General features: G+C 35.3%; 4 protein-coding genes across 5 annotated transcripts; 1 reads left to right on the top strand and 3 right to left on the bottom strand.

The window, feature by feature from the left end:
- Window positions 1-736: 736 nt before the first annotated feature.
- Window positions 737-3,778, bottom strand: LOC116164110 (WD repeat-containing protein 36). Its single transcript, XM_031478238.1, has 5 exons — window positions 2,719-3,778; window positions 2,403-2,669; window positions 2,172-2,352; window positions 1,968-2,122; window positions 737-1,889 (listed from the first exon to the last, which is right to left on the bottom strand). The coding sequence occupies exons 1-5, from the start codon at window positions 3,659-3,661 to the stop codon at window positions 766-768; spliced, it is 2,670 nt and encodes an 889-aa protein (XP_031334098.1). The 5' UTR covers window positions 3,662-3,778; the 3' UTR covers window positions 737-765.
- Window positions 3,779-5,132: 1,354 nt separating this feature from the next.
- On the bottom strand, window positions 5,133-14,802 carry LOC116163138 (putative helicase mov-10-B.1). Its single transcript, XM_031476987.1, has 18 exons — window positions 14,472-14,802; window positions 11,985-12,082; window positions 11,814-11,934; window positions 11,560-11,752; window positions 11,303-11,427; window positions 10,022-10,143; window positions 9,859-9,972; window positions 9,696-9,813; window positions 9,459-9,643; window positions 9,213-9,404; window positions 9,010-9,154; window positions 8,674-8,816; window positions 8,503-8,625; window positions 8,270-8,451; window positions 8,074-8,219; window positions 6,063-6,214; window positions 5,720-6,014; window positions 5,133-5,674 (listed from the first exon to the last, which is right to left on the bottom strand). The coding sequence occupies exons 1-18, from the start codon at window positions 14,484-14,486 to the stop codon at window positions 5,447-5,449; spliced, it is 2,697 nt and encodes an 898-aa protein (XP_031332847.1). The 5' UTR covers window positions 14,487-14,802; the 3' UTR covers window positions 5,133-5,446.
- Window positions 14,803-15,255: 453 nt separating this feature from the next.
- LOC116163140 (elongin-B-like) lies at window positions 15,256-16,426 on the bottom strand. Its single transcript, XM_031476990.1, has 4 exons — window positions 16,265-16,426; window positions 16,080-16,173; window positions 15,886-16,030; window positions 15,256-15,839 (listed from the first exon to the last, which is right to left on the bottom strand). The coding sequence occupies exons 1-4, from the start codon at window positions 16,265-16,267 to the stop codon at window positions 15,728-15,730; spliced, it is 354 nt and encodes a 117-aa protein (XP_031332850.1). The 5' UTR covers window positions 16,268-16,426; the 3' UTR covers window positions 15,256-15,727.
- Window positions 16,427-16,566: 140 nt separating this feature from the next.
- On the top strand, window positions 16,567-18,342 carry LOC116163139 (bromodomain and WD repeat-containing protein 3-like). Of its 2 annotated transcripts, none has more exons than XM_031476989.1 (7): window positions 16,567-17,109; window positions 17,159-17,217; window positions 17,267-17,296; window positions 17,346-17,405; window positions 17,459-17,705; window positions 17,755-17,920; window positions 17,970-18,342. In XM_031476989.1, exons 1-7 carry the CDS (start codon window positions 17,064-17,066, stop codon window positions 17,986-17,988), a joined length of 627 nt encoding a protein of 208 aa, XP_031332849.1. In that variant the 5' UTR covers window positions 16,567-17,063; the 3' UTR covers window positions 17,989-18,342. The 2 variants fall into 2 exon arrangements, with proteins under 2 accessions (XP_031332849.1, XP_031332848.1); XM_031476988.1 differs by having other exon boundaries at window positions 16,572-17,109; window positions 17,755-17,915; window positions 17,970-18,326.
- Window positions 18,343-25,017: the final 6,675 nt, after the last annotated feature.

The raw sequence follows: 25,017 nt of genomic DNA, 5'->3' as shown, positions 1-25,017 counted from the left end.
GTAACAGCCTGTATAGGTGCGTGCCTATAATTACTTACTGTACCCACCATAGGGTCACTTTCAAAGTTTTCAATGTGATTTAATAGGGGATAATCCCCAATTACCTGACAAATCCTTTAAAAAATAACTTTAACTTCCACTTAATTTTGTTTTTAAGCATCCTAAATCCCTCTTAAACATTCCCAAAGTTGTTAACAAATTCTGTTCTAGTTATTAAAGTTCTTATGTTTTCTTCAGGTTTATCTCAATTTCCTTAAAGAATCTCTCTGTTTTCCTTAAGCTTTGCCCAAGTTTTCTTCTGAAGTTGGTTCACAAATTCCATTTGCCCCTTCAAGTTCGTATTCTATAAACTTCTCTAAAGGAATAGTCAAATTCTGAGTTACGAAGACTGGTGGCATGTCTTTGTATAGGTTTTGGGGTATGCCCTTCCCGATACAAAATTTTTTTCAAAATTCCTACCATGAGAGCCCACCCTAAATCGAGGTACAAAAAATTCTGATTTTTTTGTATCTGGGGGTTTTTGATTATCAAAATCACAAATCTGAAATTAGTTTTTGAAAATTCAGAAAAAAAATTCCACTGCAATTCTTGGCTTGACAACTAAAATGGTGAGAATTCCACGAAATTTGTTGTGTGTACACAGGTATGCATGTATTTGGAAAAAGTGCTTGTTTTGATTCATCTACCACCCTATATAACACCCTGTATATTTGAGCGGCTATGAAGTCAGGGTTAATAAAATTTAACAATATTGCGTTTATTACATCACATCGTTTTCAAATTTTCTACAACACAAAGATTATAAAAAAGTTTCTTTTGTATCCGATTCCATGTGGAACTTAGACATATTTTAACATTTTTTAAATACTCCCTCAGAATCTCTTCAGAGGCTATAAATCTGGCATGTTCCTTCAAAAAAACGCCTAAATATGCATGAGCTAGTTCAAAGTTCTGATTTGATTTTAACATAAACTCGATTAGTTTCAAAAATTGGAGCATAACAGTAATCGATCCACCATCCTGTGGATGCAAAGATTTTATTTCTAACTCGATCAGCGAAGGCCCCATTGTTTTTAGCTTCTCAATAACGGGGTTGAAGTCATCTGTCGTTGCTGTGGTATTCAAAATCTTACCAAACGGTGATAAGCTTAATAGACTTTCAGGTACCAAAAATTTACTCGCTGCATTGTCGTTCTGATGTGTTAAATCAAATTTGAATTCGAGAGATGCCACTGTTGGAAGGAAAAACGGTGCCGCTTTAGGAGCGGTAGGTGGTGCAATTGGTTTGTTCTTTTTCTTGATGATGTTTATATCCAAAAGATTCAACCAGCGTGACGAAGACAGACCCGAAATGGTGACGAGTTCTAAACTTATTTGTTCAGGCGAAATAAATTCATCACTGTCCACTTCCTCAGCTTTAAGCACTTCAGTGAATGTTGAAACTTCAGGTAGCGAAATAAGAGCCGGTTCATCTGTAGGTGATAGGGCTTTTAAGCTTACTTTTGAATATAGTGTACGATTAGACCATAAGAATATTCCCAAGTAATTGACATGAGTAGTTGCTAATGCTTCTCCTGTAGGCGACATACTAAGAGATGTACAAGCAGATTCCGTTTTAAATTGATCTACCAGTTGAGACGATGGTACATCCCACACTCGCACAGTACAATCGATTGCAGCTGTAATTAGCCATCTGGAATCGATGCTGAAAGTGGCATCTGTAACTTGTGCAGTATGCCCGTCAAATTGTCGCACGATGGCTCTGGTATCAGTGTCGACGATGAGTACTGTAAAATCTTCTAATGCAACAGCTAGCATTGAGCTTTCTTGATGGGTTCTAAAGAAAGATACTGGTTCAGAAAGTGATAAGACAGACACCGCCATAGATCCTGTAACAAAGTATAAAGTATAATTTAAAACATTTTCAACAACCACAAGGATTCCATCAATGTAAATGAAATAATTACCTTTATTTTTAAACTTCCAGAATTGTATTTTGGCATCGCTACCACCAGATATCGTAATCTGGTTAAGACTATCAGTGGTAATTCCTCGGACACATCCCTCGTGGGCATTAGGAGTGCCATAACTATCACGCCACAAACCTGATTGAATGTTAAACCTAAAATTGAGCATTTGGTACAATTTATTTAACTGTCTACGCTACTCACCTATCAATAAAACCATCAGTGTAGCCCACAAGGACAAAATTCCCACAATGTGTCAAACATATGCTAGTAGCCGATACAGAAGATTTGGATAGATTCTTTTTTTTATGCAATCGTTCTGGTTGCAGCTTTAAATCCCCCATTTTCAATTTATCATATGACCAGCTGGTTATAATTGATAAACCTAAAAATATAAAATTAGGTGATTTCATTTACACAGTTGAGGAGTAAAACCAGAATGAATTGCGGCAATATTATCCCATTCCTTTTCTCTTGTTACTTCCGATGTAAATTGTGTAATGGGAGGCATTATTAAAGGATCATAGTTACCACGTCCACGCTTTTTACTTGCTTTACGATTGTACGAAGCCTTCCCTAAACTTTTATTAAACTGCTCTGTTTGTGTGTTGAATATTCGTAAGGTAGAATCCGATGCTGCGCTTAAAATATTATGACCATTTGATCCGTGAAATCTTATAAAGGACGGGGGTGCAGAATGACCTACAAATACGGCATGCAATAAATCCATAATTGATGTTCTAAAACTCACCCTCACGAATACGTAGCAACCGTGCTCCCCCATCTGTCATGTCAAAAATCCACAACTTTAACGTATTATCACACGAAGAGGTTACCACCAAAGGTTCATTTGGTAAACATATCATACCCGCAACAGCATTTCCATGAGCGTTTAATAATTGTGAAGCCACTCGTCTTTCCTCTAAATTCCAAAAGACTATATGTCCAGTTACACTGCCAGTGGCCATTATAGGATGATTATCTGTCCTGAAGGATATTGATGTTACCGTGCCCCAATCCTGAGTGAAATCCATAATTGTCTCGTCATACTTTAAGTTGTGCAACATTATTTTACCATTCTGTAAACCGACAGCTACAACATCGAGTGCGGGTGCTTGCTCCAAGCATGTTACGGGTGAATTCCATCCTTTAAATGAATAAATTAATTTTGCAGTATTAATGTTCCATAACTGCAGGCTTCCTTGTTCAGATCCCAATAAGACTTTATTTATGTACGTGCTTGGATGGAGTATCGTGGTTATTTGAAAGTCATCAACAGAAAACTGAAGTTCGAGAAAAATGGTTTCTTCTTTAATATCCCAGATGTAAAGTTTATTTTCTACATCGATTGAAATTAAATGTGCGGCAAATGGTAACAAAATGTGTACTGCACAACTGTGTTTATTATAAGTGTGTTTTAATTCTGTTCCACGTCTCCATGCGTAAATAGTTGTACCGCAAGCAGTGTAGATATGATAGGCATCCGACGACATACATGTTATATCTGAAGGATGTAACCCACTTACACTTAATAATCCGAAATGGGATACTCCATAGGTATGAAAAGACTTCCCAACACATGTAACAATCAAGTTTTCTTTCCGATTCTTTATGTAACGCACTTGCAATGGTATGTGGTTGCTTACATATCCTAAGCAACGATTAGGAATGAATATCTTACTCCCTAAACTCATGGTTTAGAAATTGTACATGCAATAGTTTAAATCATTTTTTCACATAACCAATTTTAAATAAACATAGACATAACCTACAAATCGAAGCATGCAACCTTAAAGTTCCACCACCACATCAGGAATGCATTTTGCATACTAGAGCTGCAAATTTTATACTCTTCATTTTAGTAAACAGCGATTTACGTGTATTGTCTGCCTATGTCTACTTTTAAATGACAAAATCCTTCTGGTCTGAAGGGCGCGTAATTTTATGCAACCAAAATTAAAAGAAATAAGATCTGGGTGTCATATTCATTAATTTCTAATTTGAATATTGTTGCTTTGACTTCACAGAAAACAAACCTACGCTTCTTAAACTGTTACCGGAACTGTATCAATTGACAATATCAACTTTTTCTTCAGTTGAATACTTCGCACACAAGCGACAATAAAAATACGGCCAAACCAACAATATTCAAATTAATTAATATGACAGCCAAATCTCTGTGTTTTAAGAAGTTATTTTGTTTGCATTTAGGTGCCCTTTAGAAGATATTTTGTCATTTAAAAGTAGACATTGGGAAAAACCTAAATCTCTAGGCGCTTTCTTTCGGCTACTTTGCGATCATGATTTTTAGGTCGCTGACTGAGGATCAACTACGAATCTGACGACACATAAGAGCCTTATCTTAAACAACAGGGTTTCCAGAGATGTGTATGTATGCGATATCCACCAAGCCCCAACCTATTTTCACAAAGCAATCTAAAATCACGTGGTATTGATATTTACTCCATAGAACTAACTTTCAACCTACTATGGACACTTTTTTTTAGAGAATCTGACTCCGCGTTATCAGAATTTCGATAGCACTCTAGATGTAGAATATACAGGTTACTTGACTACTTACTTACTTCTTATGGGTGCCACATTGGATTTTTACGGAATGAGATTGATGACAAAAAAAGAAATTCATTTGAATGCACCACCATCATATTATTGATTCAGCAAGATCTAGTTACCCGTGGATATTTTGTTGAGAACCAAATGTAAAAGCTTTTTTTTTTAATTTGTCTTGTAAATTTATATAAAAGTATAGTGTGGCATGTCATTATTATTTTTTGTCTTCCATCTCATTACGTAAAAATCCAATATGGCCCCCATAAGAATAGTAGCCTGTAGCTTCTAGCGTGCTATGGAAATTCTGATACCAGATCCATATTCTCTGAAAAAAAGTGCCCATGGAAGGTGCTAATGGGAACCGTCTATCTTCAACCCTTTAAGCTAGGAAAAATGAAGCAAAATTTGACTGTTTCAGTTTTGTAAGCCAAAGACAAGTTACATGGTGGACAAATAGATAGGGAACGGAATGACGGGTGTCCCGGAGACGCTGGATTATCGAACGTGCCACACTAACGAACTGCCGGATTATCAAGACTGTACTGTGCTTTAATTTGAACAATTACTTATGCATATTAAAATAATAGAGTTCGATTTCATAATAATACGTGCAAAAAATTTATTGATTAAAAAATTGTTATAAAATACAAAATTCAACAAACAAATACAAAAATATCACTACAAATATAAAATTTTTCCACATTTTCATTATCACATTATTCAAGTCTTATAATCATGTAGCCTCGCCAACATTGCACAACAAACTGCCTGCACAGCTGTGATTATATGATTATCAAAGAATGGAGTGCGAATTGAACACTGTACGCAAGTCATAAAACTTTACAAGCAGTTTCAAAAGCAAAGGACAAAAATTAACACTATCTACACAAACAATTAATTGGTAATAATTATTGCACCTTCTTATACTGTTGATCTCGCATATAAACATTATTCAATCTTTTCATAACATCTTGTTTTAAATTGTCATGCCGTACATCACGTCTTGAACCAAAATATGATTGCTTTGCCTCGCAATCTTGAATAAATTTTAACCAATTGTCATCATACTGCAAAACATTTGGACATCCTATGATAATCAATTTGCTCATAGCACGTGTTAAAGCCACATTAAAGCGCTAAAAACAATATAAGTAATATTACTCTATAAAGGTCTTGCATACCTTTTCGTTTGACACAAATCCTAGCTTGTATTTGCGATCATATAGCAGCAAATCATACTGTGCACGAACTGTGGTGATGATTATAATGCGTTTTTCGCGTCCTTGAAATACTTCAGTGGTACCAACTTCAACATCTGTATAATTGTTTTTGGCCAATAGCTCTTTGACTCGATAAACCTGTCTGATGTAAGGTGTAACAATGCCAATTTCGCTCTGTAACACCTTTGTCTCTTCAAGATTAAGTAATGCTGATACGTATTTGACTACCATCTCGGCTTCCTTTGGATTGAAATAGCTGCAACATTTTGAATAGTTACTGTCACTAATGTTAATGAATCCTTACCTAGGGGATCGACCTTGTCGCATTTCTTTTGCGAATACTGCAACAAATTCTAAGCACGAAGGCTCAGTAAGATTTTTTGCTTTTTTGTGGATAAATTTGTCATGAACACATATTCTTGCTATTGGGTCTAATAAAGCGTTACGTGAGACAGCCTAAAACATACATTGTACTTAAAAAATTTGTTATGTATTGACTAACCCTGTATATATCTTAGAATAGAATCTGATAGCGTTTTCGATTGGCAAAACTCGTGCTGCACGAGTGCAATTTTTACGTTCTATTGGTAATTTTAGGGCAATTTTCTGTGTTCCATTGGCAAATGTGATGCAACAATTACGCACTAAATGCAAATTTTGACGCACGAGGTCGGAGAGCTCGTGGAGCAAATTTTCAAAATAAAAGTGCGCCAATTTGAATTTGTTTCTTGCGTTGGAGAGTTTTTTGTTGTCATCTAGCGATAGCGAAGATGATGAACTAGCCATATAACTTCTACTTTACAAAAAGTTGCATTTACTCTTTAAAGTGAACGCCAAAAATTGGTTCTTTACAGGAATTTCAAATTTATATTCCTCATTGTTTATCATAAATAATAGTGAAATCGTTTCAGTCGTTTTTTAGAATACAGATTTGTCGATTACCTAAATCATTGTATAAATACAAATCTAAAATAAGGTTATGGACAAATGACAGCAAATATTTACGAATATTTATGTTCCATTGAGAGCAATTTTCACATGGATTTCTTCAGTTTCTCGTGCAACACTCGTGCAGTACGAGTTTTGCCAATCGAAAACGCTATTAATCTACATCTAACTTATATACATGCATCATATTCTATGTTATTTTTTAATATTTACTCGCCAGTAATGTATCATTTTCCTGTATTTGATGTAAATAACTATTTCTAAAGTGTGACCATTGCTAATGCTAATTTTTCAACCCTTTATTAACTTTTCTCTTCAGGAAAATATTCAAGTCAGTTTTGTAGTATAAGTTGTGGGAGCTAATAAAGTATATAAATAATTCCAATTTAATATCCACAAGTAAGGAAGAGCCTCACAAAAGATTTTTTTAAATTCTGTTTGCTTCAATTTTAAATTGTTAGTAAGCTGAAATTTCATCTGTCATTTGTAATTCTGATGTGATATTGAAACGATTTCATTCCAAAATGACGCTTTATAATAATCAATCACAAAATAAAGTAAATAACTAGAAAACGTTAATATTCAATAAAATTATAAGTAGCATCGAGGTAGCACTAGGGTTTGTAATTTTCACAAAATTAAAAGGTCTCAACAATCTCAATTTTTTTCTAATCAAACATACTGATAACTATGTATTTTTCTAACTAGGAAAAAATAAGAAATCTATTGGTGGAAAAAACATTTGAAAAAACAAACTTTGGTGCTGTATCTTAAAAACCAAGCAGGTTATGGTTAGCACCTTACTAAGAGACCATTTTATGATATTCCCACAAGCTATAAAGCAAAAACTTTTTATTGTATTTTTGGACTTTTGCGCTCTTGCCACGTTCGCGCAAGTCAATCTAGGCAGCTTTGAAAAATATCTACGAGAAGTCCAAACCGCATCACTCTATCTCTTTTAGTTCTCAAATTATCCCCGAACAATATCAAAAGCAAGCAATTTGGAAAAACATGTACATATATGTCGGTATGTTATAGTAGCTAGAATTTGAGTGCGATTATAATAAATGCTCTTGTATGAGTGGAAGCCTACCCACAACATACACAGTGGAAATTTTTCTTATGCACCAACACCTACAGGTGAACAATAAAAGTACAATGTGCAATACAATTCCTCACTACATTTAAAATTAATGTGTTTATTTATGCAATGTAGTTTTAAGTTGTTGAAGTAATATAAATTATTAGTCCTTTATTCTAAGAATTGCATTTCACTGTACTGTTCTGCACATCAAGTAAAAGTTTTACGCTTCTCCGAGGAATAAACATTCTTGTAAATGTAAATAAATGCAAGAAAAGGAACATACCTTTAGTTGATTTTCATAGAATAATTCATTTGGTATCTGTAATACTTCTGGGTGGGCACGGAAATTTAATTTAAGAGTGGTAATGACATTGACATTATTACTAACATATAATGGAAATTTCATTAGCCTTTCTAGTAAGGAGATATCTGAAATCGTTTTCAAGTTATAAAATAAACCTATTAAATTAAATACAAACTTAGTCCCAATTTTTCAGCAACTTTAGATGTGCATATAGGGCCCAGTTGTTTAGGATCACCTGCGAGAATCAACTGACTACCTGCGGATAACAGTCCGATAGCAACGCCTGCTTCGGGTTCCATTGCTTGGGCAGCTTCATCAATAAAGAGATAATTTGGTTTCAAACGGTCATTCTGGTACCTAAGACAATTATATGAAAAAATGTTCGCTGCAAGCATTACATTTCATCACCTTCCGCTTAAAATTAGTGTTGTAACAATGACTCGGTACTTCATTAATTCGAATCCTCTTGGTTTGATATATTCGCCGTCCACATAGTTACTATAGCCCTTGACATCTTCCGGTACCGTGTCCCTAAATAATTAAGAGGGCAAGTTGCACACAAGAACACACTTCACTTACCATTCTCTGGTATCCGTGTGTACGCGAATCAATTCCTTTTCGGTTAAGCGTTTTGATTGGATTAGTTTACTTGCCAACATATCACAAGCTGCATTTGCAGGAGCGCATACTAAAATCACCACCCCTGGGATTTTCTTGACTAGCTTTAAGTTTAAAGGTGCTACATTACTTTACCTAGGTATGTTATAAAAAGGGTAATTTATTGAATTTAAGTAGAGCAAAATTTCCTGTTCCCAATAAATTTGTTATTATATAAGTTGGAAGAGAAGGAGACAATAGAAGTGATTTTGATCTGAATTACCAATTACAGCTTAGGAACTACAACCATTTAATTACCTGTAAAATAGCTTCCACAATGGTTATAGTTTTTCCGGTTCCAGGGGGTCCAAAAACTATATATGGTGCAAAATTACTTCTAAATAAAATACTTTCAACAGCACTTCTTTGCTCTGGATTTCCCCTAATAGCAGGATTAAAAAACCTGAAAATACGCTGTTAAATAGACATTTACTTCCGATTTCATCTATTAAATCTATTACTCAGTGTCCGGTAAACGTCGGCCAGCCAAAATACCCACATTTGATATAATGTTATCAGGGAATAAGTAGTTGGTCATACCGCTACTGACGCAATGATCCACACCGTTGTGCATTCTTTCATAGGGAAGCCGACCAAGTTTAAAGGAAACGTCAATTTCTGCATCAGGATTACTCCTAATATATTCTATAAGCCTAAGAAATGCAACAAGATAAAATTTAAAAGCACACAAATGCAAGAAAACGTACAACTCGTCTACACCTTGAATGTAAATGCTCAAATTATTTACTCTTGATATCACTCCTTTATAACCAATATGATCTCCATGCAATCTTAGATTAACAACATCCCCCCTAATGAGAGAAGGCCGTTTCTCTGCCAAACCGGGAACTTCCAATTCCAATAAGGTCTTCTGTATAACTGTGATATTAACCTTTAATTTTACATATTTAATTACTTTATCAGATTTAATGGCATGGGTATACATTTTCCATATTATATCGCTGTAACATTAACTCTGCTCCCTTTTCATCAACCCACAGAGCAATATGAAAGAAATCCTTATAATTATGTTGTGTCACATAGCCGGGATGTAATAAATGCCTACAACGTTGGAACTAAGGACTGCATATATAGGACATAACTTACTCAACATGTCGCAATGAAATATCTTCTTCGGGCGTTATGCTCTGATATCTTGTAATTCCCATCTTAACGATTTTATCATATTTTGGTGGAATGGTAAAAGTGTTTTGAAACGGACTACAAAGTTCTGATGTTCATTAAACAATTATAAACACCCATCTCTTACATTCTGACCAATGGCTCATTCCATTCACTTATTTCTTGATGCCATAATGCAGATGTGAAAGGACTTTTGCTTGCAACTGTCACCTCTTGATTAAATTCCAATGCTCCAATAATGTTAATAAGCTACAAAGGAATGAAGTCATGAAAATATTTTTGGAAATTTTCTTACTGCAAAAAGTGTTGTGATCAAAGCAAGTGGTCTTTGGTATATTAAGGAGACCTATTTTATCAAAAGCATATTGAAAATCGTCGGAAAACGTTAGAAATCTTGGTAGTCAAATAGTAATCATGATATTTATTGGAAAATTAAGGAATTCCAATGCTAATCGTACCAAAAAGTTACATACATCACTTTTTCAGTATTCTCTACTGAAATACATTTTTGGCGAATTGCTGGACTCATTTCCTCGATCACGTGTCTCAACCATGAACCTTCGCTACATGATAGCTTAATAATAATAATACTTTTATTCATCTCATGACATCAAGTTGGTGAACCAATGAAAATTAACGAAGTAGAGAGAGAGAGGATGAGCTTTGCACGCAATTACTCATTTACGTTTGAGCCGTAGAGCGAGTAATAAATTCTGGTTTGAGCAGTGAAGGTGAACAGATTCTGGTCTTAGGAGTCGACCTGGTCAGATCAAACCATATACGTTTAGTATATTATATTATTTAGTATAAACAAAGTGCTATTCACCAAATTCCATACACATTTTGCCGCGCTCTACATAGTGCCACAAATTAAGAGAAATATACAATTCCGTGTAAAGTGAAATTGCGATAAAGAAAACTGTTAGCAAAGTCAGATTCATTTTGTGCCGCTAAAGTTAAAATTAATCAAGGTGAAAAGTTTACGAAAGGAATTTCCCACACAATAAACCTTTAATTCAAGAAACAGTTAAAAACGAGATTATGCTAGTGCTTGTTTCTTTTGCCAACCCAAAATTTGTACTGACCAGAAAGATCAACAAGCGAAATTCAATCGATCATTATCAAAGACATTCCATTCAAAGAGCTGTAGTTGGAGTTATTCATACTTCCATTTATTAACGTGCAGGTGGTAAAAAAAATGAAGCTAATACTGTTATTAAATTTGTGGTTTTGCTGTTTTGGTAGCATCTATTGAATAGATAGTAATTGAAATTAGGCTTCAATTGATTTTCCACATAGTACATACATTATACAGGGTGGTTCGAATTCGTGGCTCACCATTGGGATTTCCATAACGAAATTCTGATTCTTTGAAAATATATGAAAATGGTCTAAACTTTATACTCACCATTTCTCGAGATATAGTAAAATTTTCAAGACGTTCGGTCTGCAGATGTATAGCTACGGGCATGGCGAAAGTACTCACTTTTACACGATTTAAGTTGAATGTAACTTTAAAACTGTATGAGGCATCTAAAATAATTGCACCATTATTATATATAAACACAACATAGTGACGTGTTAAAACGAAAGCTTAAGAAATGCGATTGATCTGTAAATCAATCAACCACCATCAGTATTGCAAAAATAACACCTCTCTCTTACTTGGTTCAAGTTGTAAAATAGTATTTTCTGTCATTTTTCCTTCAAAATCCTCCAATTTAAAATTATTATTTGGATGTAAAAGCATTGTACCCATTAAGAAAATACTTTTAGATCGCTGCTTATTTAATACAGTGAAGATATAGCTGATCCCATTGTTTTGTACCATTTCATCTCTAGCACGCTGTTCCAACACCTGAAAAATAAAAATCAAAGGCATCTGTAACTTAATGTTACAGACTCGGTTACAGACTTACCGTCATTCCATGACGACCCTTTTTTTCTTCAAACTTATACACCAAATCATTTCGATTCGTTTCTATGTTATGGAGTTTTACCTCAATTTCTATGCCATTTCGGTTCTTGACAATTGCTCGTCTGTATAACACAATTAAAGCAATAGGCATTACCTTATACTGACTGTTTACCTATATTTAGTCCACTCAAATAATGCAAAGTTGAAGCGATGTTGAAGAGAACCTTTGTGGTTTGGAAGATCCTCCTTGCAAACACATATATCGCATCCCTGTGGAAAATTGTACCATATTTTAGCAAGGCTATTAATATTATTATTATATTTGAGATTATTAAGCAACTACTCAAATTTAAAATTCCAGTGATATAGTGAAATACTTTTCTCCTTGCAAAATAAACCTTGACAAAAAGAAAAACATGAAGAAGCAAATAAAGTACGAATAAATTAGAAAATTCTAAGTTGAAAAAATCTTGTTAGTTTATTCATACTGTTGTGTAAACAACGTATTGTTTGGGCTTGGCCAACACATACAGGGTGTATGTGGAATACCACTTTTTGTAAGCTTAAATACAGTTGCTGGTTTTGAATTAAACACCGAGTTCCAATTCTGATTGAAATCACCAGATAACACCTTTTAATACGCGCAAATACAACCAGATGTCCCTACATTTTAACATGTAATTTCACTTTTACAATTAAATAAATAAATTACAAGGCGATCAATTTAAATAAAACCAGTAATCAAATTTAAACTTACAAAAATTGGTATTCCACATATAGGGCGACCCATTATTATCAAGCCCAAACAATACGTCCGCCTATATCGATTTTGTTATCGCGTTGCGTAACCTGAAATTTCATTAGTTTCAAGATAAGCACGTGATATCGTCGATAAGAGAAGTTAAAAAAGAGAGGATAAAAGAGGTGCGCAGTTTATTTCAAAGCTGGCGTTATTCAAATTTGGTTCTGATTGGCTGTTTGTTTATGATATCATAAAAAATGTGATTTTTGGATCGTAAACTTTGTCGGTGGTTGTCCGACAGTATTTGTGAATGTTTTAAACTCTGCTTTTGACAGTCAGGCTGTTGGATGTTACGACGGCGTTCGTCTTTTTGATAGTGAAGTTTGTTTATTGAAGAAAGTTAAGTTGTTTGTACAGTTTTCCATGTTTTCAATTTCTTTATATGAGTGTAGGTAAATGAGAAATTCATAAGCCGAACGCTACATTGAATTTCTCATTTACCTACACTCCTAAAGTTAAGTTAATTTAATGTACGACGGAGGTCTGCTATTTTCTGTAACTGTTACTGATGTACAGGTAGGTATAGAAATCTTGTAAAGTTTTTCAGAATCTTTAAATTTGCAGTGTATAAGCATCATGTCATTCACAGGCGTACATTTGAACTACTGTCGTAGATAAAATAGTGGAGCTGTACTCGTCCTTTTTTGTTATACTTAATTCCAAATTTTTTTTATGACAAATTAAAAAACACTTCTTAAGTTTATTAATTGATCCCTGATTAGAAGAGAACGTGGCATAAATGAGTTTTATGGACTTCTTATCTTTAGTAGTATAAATTGAATCCAGTTTATGGTTGATGCTATATGTAATAGAGAGTCAAAGTGAGACTGGGCATCTGTTCACTCTCCTCTCTAAATTCAGCAAATGTAGGTACCTAAGTGATGGATCATTCTTTCAAAACATGAACGTTTTGGAGCTTCCACACAGATGTGACAATGTAGTAAAATCAAATCAAATGATCTTTTTACTTGTCATAAACTATAAAGTAAAACATCCATTGAGCAAATTACAAAAAACAATTAAACAGAAAAATTTACAGTGAACAAAACCATATACTTAGGTACTCAAAATACCCAACAAAGCAGTATTGCTACTATCTCTACAGGTAAATGGCACTAACACAGAAAAACAATGGCAGTAGGTACCAATTTCTGTATCCGCTATGTATGCTTTCAATTAATACACAAATACCTATTAACAAACCTATAACGAATTTGAAGCTGTAAGCTGCTCACATCCTGGAACTTTACAAATTGCTACAGAAACCGAAACAGAAATGCTTAAAAAAGCGGCCAGAATCAATCTATAAGATACATTAATCATGTGACGATAATTAGAAGAATTTAAAAAAACGGATTGGCTAACATCCATGCTATCTGGGTGCTTTGGTGAACAGTACCCTCATATTTGATGCTCCTCTGTTTAAGATTAGGAATGGTTCATTAGCTAAATGAATCTACCTATGAAAATAGGTGCATACGAGGGTGCATTATTTAATCGGTTATAATTATTTTACAATTTTATTTATCAAGCGGCAGAGCAAAGCGTTTATTATGGGAGTCTGTCTGTGAACATAATAACTAGCTAACGCTTAAACCGATTTGGTTCAAACTTTGCACAGTTATATGTCAGATATAACCAGCCCATTGAAAATTGCTCAAATCCACACAAATCACACCGCTCTGCCCCTTTTCTAGAACCCCTTTACACCATGGTTTATTTATTTATGAACTTGTTGTTGTTACCTCAATCACAATGTTCATGTATTGAACTTTTCAAAAAATCTTTCAAAACGGTAAGTAATATACAAATAACAATTTAGATGCACAATACATTCATTTGAAATGAAGTACTTACCGACCTACTGCTCATAGTTACAGATCTTGTCTACCAAACGAAACACAACTAAACAACTAACAACATCTAAAACAGGATAATCACAGACCATAGGATAATTACAACAGGCATATGACACAATAAAATGCTGTATCAGCCACTATCTGTTAGTGATAAGCAGTATTGGCACCACCTCTAGTGCATTTTCCTCTTCTATTGTTAAATGACAAATGTGAAAGTAACGAATCATTTATTTGTCGTTAGTCTGATAAGATAAACAAAAACACTTTTTTTAGTACCTACACGAAGGTTAGTTCAATTTGTGTTTGAATAACTAACCTCCGTGTACTGAATGTCAAGGTTATGTGTGTATGACGTGATAGGAACATTGCAATGAATAAAGCTTGGAACTATTCTTTGATGCATATGAACTATTTGATTAAATTCAAATAACAAAACTACATTTGATGATGATGATTGATACATATGGTGAGCTTCCAATATGCACTATACAATGCCACCGTTTCTTTCAGTGATGTGAGAGAAACAATTTAAAAAATGTGAAACAATAAGAGCAAGGACCTTTGGACTAATGCCATAGTCATAAAAACAATTATTCACCACATCACTGTACCCCTTACAAAAATTATTAAAGCGTGTATATATGTACTGAAGTAATACTTTTCCCATGGTGCTAAAAATTACGTCAGTTATTCCGATCCTGAAAAAGGGGAATCAAACTGATATGAATAATTATCATCCAGTTTCAATATTATATCCATATCTCGTGCATAAAAAAATTATGTCCAACTGTCAAACCTTAATTTATTAATCTATCCTTACCAAAACCATTTACATTTGTTAAGATTCACAATAATTGTTATAACTTCTCGTAAACATCAACAAATTGCATTTATAAAGCCTAAAAAATTCCAAATATTCAGATTTAGCATTGGTAACTGGTTTTACAAAAATGAGCTAAAGCAATACAGCTCTTCCACTACTATATACTCGCAAAAACTGTACATATAATAAATACATTCATATGGAGAAAGTACTCAATAGAGACTATTATTAAAGCTTGTAAACTAGGACTTACTAAGATTTAGAATGCATCATAGACTTTAGTCTATAATGTTGATCTGATTTTATGTTGCCATTTTTAAATAATAAACTGAATATGACAATCGTTAAATTAATGGTTAAAATAAAATTATCTATTTTGGTACTGAATGTAAGGAATAAATTCAGTTCTGAGTAATAATGTACAATGGAGTTTAAGAAGATTGTTCTTGACCGTTGCTTTCTTGAGATTTCATAACATCAGGTAGATCAGGTGGTGAAGAATAAGGAGTTAATTCTAAAGGCTCAAATGCGCCGTTCTCATCTCTGAAAACTAGATAGTATCCAAGCTCATTTATTTAACAATATATACCTGACAGCTAGACCAACAGTTGCAGGACTTTGAGCTTTGGCGGTTGTTGAAGAAAGTCCGTAATCTTGCAGCATCTTTACATCCTCCATAACAGCATTTTCTTTGTTGAATAGTTGCTGGTTATGAGGTGCCACTTTCAAAATCCCTTTAAACAGTATTTTTACTTATAACATTAACCATCTGTGTGTGCCTACCTTCAATCATTTTCTTTAATTCTAAAACCGTTGTGGTATCCTTTGCGTCTGTAAATATAGTTAGCTTTTTTCTTCTAATCATTAAAAATACATCCTAAAATTTAAATTGTGAGGTTAAGTTTGTGTTGTTATACCTACATAACCATTATAAATATGACATTAACGAAAGTGAAATTATCACTTACCATTTTTGTGGTTGTTGGGGATTATAGGGTGTATTGTATTTTGCTTTGTATTTCGTTTAGGCACTCATTAATTACAGAAGAAATTTATAAAGGATTGCAGACAGTAGAATTTATAAAAGTGTAGCACCACCTGTCAGGCACTAAAGCAAGTACACCCAGAAAACAACTGCACTAATTACGTAGTGCAGGGACGCATTGACTCTAGAAAGGGACGATCTTAGATCATATGTCCCGCAAAGAGTTCAATTATTCAATATAACTTTCAAAATCGAGACAGTGGACTGAAAATAATGGACGCTATATTTGCCTGACATAATTTCTAAAATCAAGTAAACATAAATTTCTAATGATGTTAAAATTTATATTTGTATATGTTTTGTTTTTATTGAGTAACCAAATAAGCAAGTTACTCTGCTCCACTCTGTGGAATTAAATTGTCAGTGTCATGGATAGAGTTGAAGAAATACAAATACATGTATTACCTACACTCTTACTTTGCTGTACAAAATATTATCTTTGTCCAATACTACAATGCCAATACTCTACATTTATTTAGAAAAAGAAGTATTGAAAAATCTATAAAAAGTGAAATAATCTATTCAAAACTTAATCCGTCACTGTTAGTCAGGTTTGCCAACTATACAACTGTAAACGGTCAGTACAACCAGCTTACCCCATAACAGTTGTTTTCTAACCTTAAAGAATTTTTTCAATTGATTTAAATAACGTACAAATAAGTCTAAACTTACAATGTGTAAATATAAATAAAAACATTGATAATAAATAAGATATATTTAAGATGAGTTCTGAGGCAGGTACGAGCAAAGGCAATGAAATTGTTACAGGTATCACCTATACCTGTTAAAAACCTGAATTAATTTTATTTATTTTTAGAATTGTATTTTCTTATACAGAAATGTTTATCTGTTAGTCCCTTGAAAGAGACACATCAGGTATGTATTGGTTTTTCAGGAGCTATCTCTGAAGAAACTTCTTTTCCAGATGCTCGTAAAGGAGTTGGAAAGTTCAAATGTAAGTAACTATACAAGGAACATGTTAAATACAACATTATTTTGTTTAGATATTACCAAATCGTCTTGACTGGAAAGGAAATGAGCACAGGCGCAATTTAGCAGAATTGGTAATCTTTTCATTGACCCATTTGTTTACTGAATTTTCACTCTTACAATTTAGGAAAAACACTATCCTCACATAGGGCCAGACTACTTATTAAAAATTTGTTCGCGCCTCGGATGCATTTTAGACAGGGAGTTACCACCCAGCATTAAACGAGCTCCATCGTTATTAGGTGCAGGGAGACAATCGTTATTAAGACGTACTGACCACAAACGATGTAATAACGCCCAACTGTATTATGCTGCGCGAATACATGGGAAACCATTACTGGACCCGCCATTCCTCAAAAGCACACATAATATAGGTATAATGCTATTTTATTTTGCCGAAAAACCACTTAGTATTTGTTTCAGTAAATGTTTGTATTGGCCGACAAATGTCTGGTCCAACAACTCGACATTTAGTAGTCGGTTCAAGTAGATATGCAAATCTTCAACTACAAAGGAGAACTTTGGGCCATCTGTCTGCCGTTTATTGCCTGCTGTTTGATCGTACCGGAAGATTTATTGTAACTGTATGGTAGTAACGAAAGTGTTTAGAAGCTCTTCCTAGAATTTCAATTTTACAGGGTGCAGATGATCTGTTAATCAAAGTGTGGTCGTCTACGACGGGACGGTTACTTGCTACCTTTCGCGGGGCCTCATCGGAATTGACAGATATTGCGATCAATTTGGAAAATACCCTACTGGCGGCGGGGTCAATTGATCGGATCCTACGTGTTTGGAATTTGCAGTTCGGTTATCCTGTGGCAGTGTTGGTGGCACAAGCTGGAATTATTACATCTGTGAACTTTTGCCCGTCATCACGTTGGGATGTTCGGTATTTAATTAGTACCAGTACGGATGGTTCCGTTGCCTTTTGGTCCTACAGTCTTGATACAGTGGGAAAAGCAGTTTTTGTGTATGTATAAGTATAGCGTAGAGAATAGAATAGTGAGATGACCTTATGGACCATAAGGAAATCTGTGACCGTTGCAGATTGCAAAACTGGTTGATATTATAAACTATTAACACAGGGATTAAGTTGTGGTCGCATTTTTCAACCCCAAAGGCGAAATTGCCACGTTGCTGAGGCAGGCTGTCGCGTTTCTTGCGGCAAAAAAAATTACCTAAATGAAATTTATTTCATTTTGTTGAATGTGTAAATGTTTAGAGCCGCAGATTTTCGTATTGTGTTCCGCTTTCAGCGTTATATTTTTTAATTGAATAACCATGACTCAAGTGGAATGGCAACAAACAAATGAGTAACTTATACATTTAATAACTAAATATCAAATGACACAAATGCTACAAGAAAATTACTTTTGCTACAGTTCTGTAAGAGCCTATAGCATTTTTGCTCAAAGTAATTTTTTCCCAGTTTAAACCCTGCATTAAATTGTCTTCTTACACTGCAGAAGTGGAGAGAAAGGAAAGTGCTGGGTCTCAACAGAGCATGGTTGTAGCCAAGGCTGCTGTACTAACCGAACCCACTAGATATATGCCCAAAAACCCATGCCTAAGTCCGGACTTGAACCAGGGACCTTTAGTGCTGAGTACAGCAGCCACTTCACTATGCCATTGGAGGTTTGTGAAAGTTTTTGAGCAGATTTATTTTAATTGAGGAGCATTTTGAAGCATTAATGGTTGCCCCCAGTAACCTATGTTTCTTCTTCCTCTCTGCACCCTCTATACAGTGCGTCTATTTCAAGGCCCCATAGTTATATGTGCGATTCCACATACCGGTTGAGATCCTATAAAAGGTAACTGTCCATGTTCTTTAGCTACTTGGTGGGTCATTTCGTTATCCCTTAATAACAGCAGACTGCCTGGATACCCATATTAGTGAGGTTATTATGTTCTGCCAGCCGGCTGAGGTTTTGGATCCACTTCAGCCAGAGTTCACCTCTTGCTTCCCCAGCACTTTTATTCCTGGCTGACTGCCAGGAACTATCGAGATTCTCCTGTTTTCTAGGTTCTTCACCAACACCAACGTTTTTTAAACGCTGCGGAGGAGTAGCAGGGTACGCTACCGTGTCGTGGGCACAACAGTTAAGTCGCTCAGTAGCGCTACCGAGTGGCGTGCGACGTATTTCGCCGGGCGCCGACAGGTGACCAAGCTGAAATAAAATAGCTGTCTTTTTCAGTGCATAGAGATGGACGCTCTCCTCAAATTAGACACTTCATGATTCGTCCATATAACCAGCTAAAACTTTACATTACGATTAAATGACTTCCATTATTGATGCGTTTTAAAGGTATCATTCTAGTAAGTACCGAGGGAACATCTTCTCAAATTTTGTGACAGTATTGCGACAATCCCCATGATTTCCCTATGATTGCTGCGATTGCGACCACAATTCGGCGATTGCGATGGGATTGTCGGATTTTAGAGGATTGCATTGTGATTGCATGTGATTATGAATGATTGCAGACGATTGTAAATGATTGCAGGTGATTGTGGGTGACTGACAATGATTTTTGGTAGCTGCTCAAGTTGCTATACACGGGCATTTCCTAAGCAAGAAACATATTCATTTATGGTGGCTATTAGGGAATTATTAGTTGGTAACAGGTACTTTTAAACCGAGTTTTAAACACACAAATAAGAAGTTAAAAAGGTAATCGTAAACCTCGTCGTAAACGATTTATAAAAAGCGCATTACTCAGCGCATTACAATTGCATTCATTTCCCATACTGTAAGATGCAAGCAAACTTAAACTTAAAATTTCGTAAAAATCCGGCCACAAATAAGAAAGTTAGCGTTGCACATGTGCAATCCATTTTTGACTTGCTGCTTCAATTTCAGTTTATAAAAAGAACTCTACCCTAAAATGTCAGGGTATTTCTGGGGATGCGCAAAACAAATTATTTGATTTGGCGTTAGTTTCATCTTTATTCGAGATGCCTACATACAAAATTTCATTTCAATAACTTAACAAATAAAAAAAATTCGATTGCGCATGAGCCCAACATATTTTTTGACTCGGCACTAGTTTTACTTTAGTCGAGGCCGCCATCTACATCTACAAGCCTACATAAAAAGTTTCATTTAAGTATTTAACAATTAAAAAAATGGATTGCGCAAATACAAAAGCTATCGTGCACACGGACGGACAAACAGACAGACAGATACACTGACAGACGGGCATACAGCCAGACAGCAATACAATACAATCTCAAAAAAATGGGTTTTTTACCATAACTTTGTTCGTAAGCGGCACAGAAAAAATTCCTTCCTTGGTGCAAACCTTGACAGCATAACGAACCAATACCGAAAAGAGTAGAAAAACTAGAGACGGACGGGCAAAGTGGCCACAATAGTAATTTTTTTTTATTTTTGTGGAAATGTGCTAAAAAGAAGAGTATTTCAATGGAACAAGTTCTATACAATCCGATAAATCTAATAGGGGTGTGGCCCACTCAAATCACACAAACTAAGTGGTATGTGCTCTTTCTGGGCCAATGTTAAAAAATGGCACAATCAAAATTTGAAAACATTCGCTCGCTTACAGAGATACAAGGGAAAATCAAAAATTGTCAATATCAGAATAAAAAGAGACACGAAATAATGTTTATTACAAAATTACTTGCTGGGTAATCTGCCGTTTACAAAATAGGTTACAATGTTACATATACGATGTCCGCAAAAAAGTTACTGGACTTAACCTCATTTTTTAAATAGAACACCCTGTATGTTTTAATCTAAAAAGATAGCATATTAACAATTTCTTTTTTAATATATAACGCTCGCGATAGGGAAAACAAAAAAATTCAAAATTATTAAAAAAGAATTAAAACATTTAAGAAAGATTCAAATATTAAAAAAACAACAAAAAATTAAACATTTTGAAATTTTTTCAAAAATCTAATATTGCACATTTTAAGTTTGTGTTATATTTCTAGAAAGTGAATTTAATATGCTCTTTTTCGAATGAAATATACAGAGCATTCTACTATAAAAATGACGTTAGGTCTCGGGTTAGGTCCTATAACTTTTTACCTGATCCCGTACACTTATTTTAAAACAGCAGATTATTCAACAGTCTTATAAAGAAACTTGTAAGAAAAATCTTTCTAAATCTCCTTTAATAAATATAGGTTCCGAGATAGGTTCCTTCTGAGATTTACAATTTTTTGAATTTCCTACGTCCATTTTTAAATTGAAATATTTTAATAAAAAACTAACATATTAAGAATCTCTTTTCCCAAATACCTACTACAAAAATTCCACATTGATTTCAATAGATTCAAAAGATTTAAAAAACCGAAAGATTCAAAAATTTTTTTAAAATTTTATTATATTTATCAAATCGTTTGACCTTTTTTTTAATCTTTTTTGAGCCCTTTTTGAATCATCCTTAGTGTATTATATTTTTTAAAAGTTAATATACTATATTTGTAGATTATTAAGCGCCTCTCTGTTTGTGCCAAACTCATGAGCCTAATCGGTTGAAACTTGCACAGTTAACATATATACCACATGTAACAAGGCAATTGAAAATGAGTCAAATCCAATGAGGTGTAGGGTTATTCCGAGGTGCTGTGCCGCTTTTTTAGATCCGCTTTAGGGGTTTATTAAGTAGTACAGGGCTTTCCATTTAAAAAAATAAAGTTAGGTGCAATAACTTTTTTGCCTAACCCCGCGTGGCGTGTGATTATACCTAAAAACAGGTGAGGGTGTGCACGATTGCCAATGTGATTGTCAGATTGTCAAACGATTGCGGGATTGCGAATCTGATTGCGAGATTGTTTTAGGCGATTGTGAGATTGCAAACGCGATTGTGGGACTGTGAGGGAGATTTCCACAGCAATCAGAGGGATTGCAAGCGATTGTAGACAATTTGTGACAGTATTGCGGAAGATGTTACCCCCTCCCGGGAACAACTGAGTACAAATACAATACGTTGGAGAAACATTTCAATAGATGCGCATAGTTAGCGTGCGGTGTTAAAGTCACTAGGATCTAGTGATTTTTTTCAATGGAACTATTGAAGTTTTTTTATTGTAATGAAATGAAACTTTATTACCTTTTCTAAACGATATAAGGCCATGTCGGTATGTATCTCTTAACCTATTTTTGTAATTCAAACAGTTTCTAATAATTGTTTTTTTAATTTAAGGCCTACTGATTACTTAAAGGTGTCAGCGTATGTTAGTACATTTCATGATTAGTACCACTGCAACGTCAAGGCCTTCTAAGTTTTATGATAACTGCGATATTCAATTTTTACTGGACATTTACTTTTTGAAAAAACGACGAATTGCGGCTAAACTACTCATTTTAGATATCATGTGTAATACATAAAGTCACAATTGACCAAGGAATCGAAATACGTAATAATATACAGGGGGTTCCATTAAAAAAAATGCAACTTTGATATAAATCACCCTGTATAACAATTGCAATTTCGGTGAAAATATTTTTAGGTTGTAGCCTTAAGGGTCCTTCAACGTTCCCCCATAATGAATTTTAAGTATGTGCGTTAATAAACCCACAATCTTCCACCCACACAACTAATGGCCAACCCGGAATGAAGCCCTTTTGTAGATGTCATCAAGCGACACATCTTTTTTAATTAACATTTTTCACTTCTGAACATTCTCAAAAACAAAGAAACTAACAAAAAAATTGTAATGAACTTTTTTGTACAGTTTTTTTCAGCCATTTTGGCCAGTGTATGCGAAAAAATGTTTCAAGCCGTTATGGTTCTTTTAAACTTTTGACGCCCTCAACAACCATGAAGATGCTTACGGATCAAAACCAAAATAGGACGTTTTGCACCCCAAATTTGGTCCAAATCGGTTCAGGGGTTTTTTAGTTATCGTGATCACAAAAAAAATTTGCAGAAAACGCAATATTGGCTTATCGAAAATTTATCACGATTACAATACTTTCCTTTATACAAGTTGGAAAGTAAAAATGGGGAAGCGAGCCACAATGGGATTTGGTTGCACGATGGCATTTGGTCTGTGACATGTGCCACTTAAGTGCAATAAAAGAAATCAAAGTAATTTTTATAGGTGTAACCGCAGATTGAAGCAACAACAGATTACTAACCTTATGCATTTTATGGGTACTACAACTTGACCCAGTCATATTAGGGTATTACGTAGAAATAATTCCTTAAAATCGGATACTTTGCAAAATTCAGTGGTCTTTTATAGAAATCTATCATGAAAGTCCTTAGAGCTATACTTTTAAGGGAAAATGTAGCACTGTGGGTATTATGATTCAACGTTCCTCTTCTTACAACTATCATAGATTTTCGTGTAGTGGTGTGGTATGTGTGGCTGACACCCAGTTCTGCATTCTTCCCCAAAACATATGGTACTAATACCACTATCATTTTTGGAAAGGGACCTTTCCACGTAACATCAGAAGCCTGTGGGCGATGCAATCTTCATCAGGAAAGGGAGATTCAATGGTCCTTACGTTTTGAGGGGAAATGTAACACTGGGACGTCATACCCTCCAGCAAAACAAAGATTCAACGTTTCGTTTCTTACAACTACAGTGGCCTAACTTATCATGAAACGTATGAAAAAAAATCTGTATCAATCAATTTTTGGTATTTGACCTTTTCTAATTTGAATTTTCGATGCAACATGGCGGAATGGGCGGAGCTTAGCGCCTATTGTCACCACTGTCATGTATACCTGTGTTACCTATGAAATGATAAGGTTGGCAATCTGTGGTGCAACTGACACAATTGGCAACACTGCATAAAAAAAGTTATCCTTTGCCGGGTGTGAAATTACAGTTAGCGCAAAAAAAGTACCTACCTCCCGTTCACGTTTCGATGCGGACTCTTGAAATTTCTTGAGCATATCCAGAACCTCGTCGATCGACAAAGTGGGATGAGGCGGATGGTTGTAGATCCTCTGGAAGTAGCTGTTCGCCTCGTCCTCGATATCCTTCGTAACGTTCGGCGCGATCTCGGTCAGTATCGAATTGCTGTCCTGCAGTCGGGCCTTTTCGACGATCGGATTTGGCCCGCCGATCCTGCTCAAGTTACCAATCGTGTTGATGGCGGGCAGTAGGGAGCCGGTGGTGCCCACCGGTCCCTGGTGCTGTATGGGTATCATCGGAAACGGGCTGTTCGATTGCAGCAGTCGAGAGGGCGAACCGGGCGAGGAGACCAGCGGGCCTAGTCCTCCTTGCAGATTGAACGCGGAGTTGTTAGAGCCGCCGATCGTCATGTTGGCTAACGTCGATGTGATGCTGATGGGATCGACGTTCGAATTGTAAAGTTGTTGCGCCATGCTCGATGGATTGAACGGGCCGTCCAGGGTGCGATGAGATCGCAGAATCGAGGACGGCTGCTGGTGGGTTTTTAAAAGGATGGTGCAGTTCGTCGACATCGCGCAGATGGTCTCTTGAATTTCCGAGTTCATGTTGCAGGAGGCTTGTTGTAGACAGAGCAGGATCGTGGTTAAGGTCTCTTTCGGTAGTAGAACGGCCTTGGGAAGTGCGTCGTCGCTTTTACCGATGAGCTGCGGACATCGCCTTTGCAGGAACTTAATGCAGGCGGTCACGAAAGGTTCGCCATGCTCGCGAATTTTGTCCGTAATCCATTTCTCCAATTTCAGATATTCCCTTCGCGACGCGAGACAGGCCAGGTCGATTATAAACGG

This window comes from Photinus pyralis, unplaced genomic scaffold (assembly GCF_008802855.1).
Source record: "Photinus pyralis isolate 1611_PpyrPB1 unplaced genomic scaffold, Ppyr1.3 Ppyr1.4_LG2, whole genome shotgun sequence".
In the NCBI taxonomy this organism is placed as follows: Eukaryota; Metazoa; Arthropoda; class Insecta; order Coleoptera; family Lampyridae; genus Photinus; species Photinus pyralis.
The sequence above is the reverse complement of the archived record's forward strand: the minus strand, read 5'-3'. Positions and strand labels throughout refer to the sequence as shown.

Excerpts from the sequence above, each read along its gene's own strand:
- LOC116164110 (XM_031478238.1), bottom strand. The coding sequence starts at position 3,661 with ATGAGTTTAGGGAGTAAGATATTCATTCCTAATCGTTGCTTAGGATAT. Across the intron at positions 2,670-2,718 it reads GTTGCTACGTATTCGTGAGG|GTCATTCTGCACCCCCGTCC; the intron begins GTGAGTTTTAGA and ends CCGTATTTGTAG. Across the intron at positions 2,123-2,171 it reads ACTGATGGTTTTATTGATAG|GTTTAACATTCAATCAGGTT; the intron begins GTGAGTAGCGTA and ends GCTCAATTTTAG.
- LOC116163138 (XM_031476987.1), bottom strand. Across the intron at positions 11,428-11,559 it reads TATTTTACAACTTGAACCAA|ATGCCTCATACAGTTTTAAA; the intron begins GTAAGAGAGAGG and ends CAATTATTTTAG. Across the intron at positions 10,144-11,302 it reads TTACTATATCTCGAGAAATG|CTTATTAACATTATTGGAGC; the intron begins GTGAGTATAAAG and ends ATTCCTTTGTAG.
- LOC116163140 (XM_031476990.1), bottom strand. Across the intron at positions 16,031-16,079 it reads ATTAAAGAAAATGATTGAAG|GGATTTTGAAAGTGGCACCT; the intron begins GTAGGCACACAC and ends TACTGTTTAAAG. Across the intron at positions 15,840-15,885 it reads ACTGTTGGTCTAGCTGTCAG|AGATGAGAACGGCGCATTTG; the intron begins GTATATATTGTT and ends TCTAGTTTTCAG.
- LOC116163139 (XM_031476988.1), top strand. The coding sequence starts at position 17,064 with ATGAGTTCTGAGGCAGGTACGAGCAAAGGCAATGAAATTGTTACAG. Across the intron at positions 17,110-17,158 it reads AGGCAATGAAATTGTTACAG|AATTGTATTTTCTTATACAG; the intron begins GTATCACCTATA and ends ATTTATTTTTAG. Across the intron at positions 17,406-17,458 it reads GGCGCAATTTAGCAGAATTG|GAAAAACACTATCCTCACAT; the intron begins GTAATCTTTTCA and ends CTTACAATTTAG.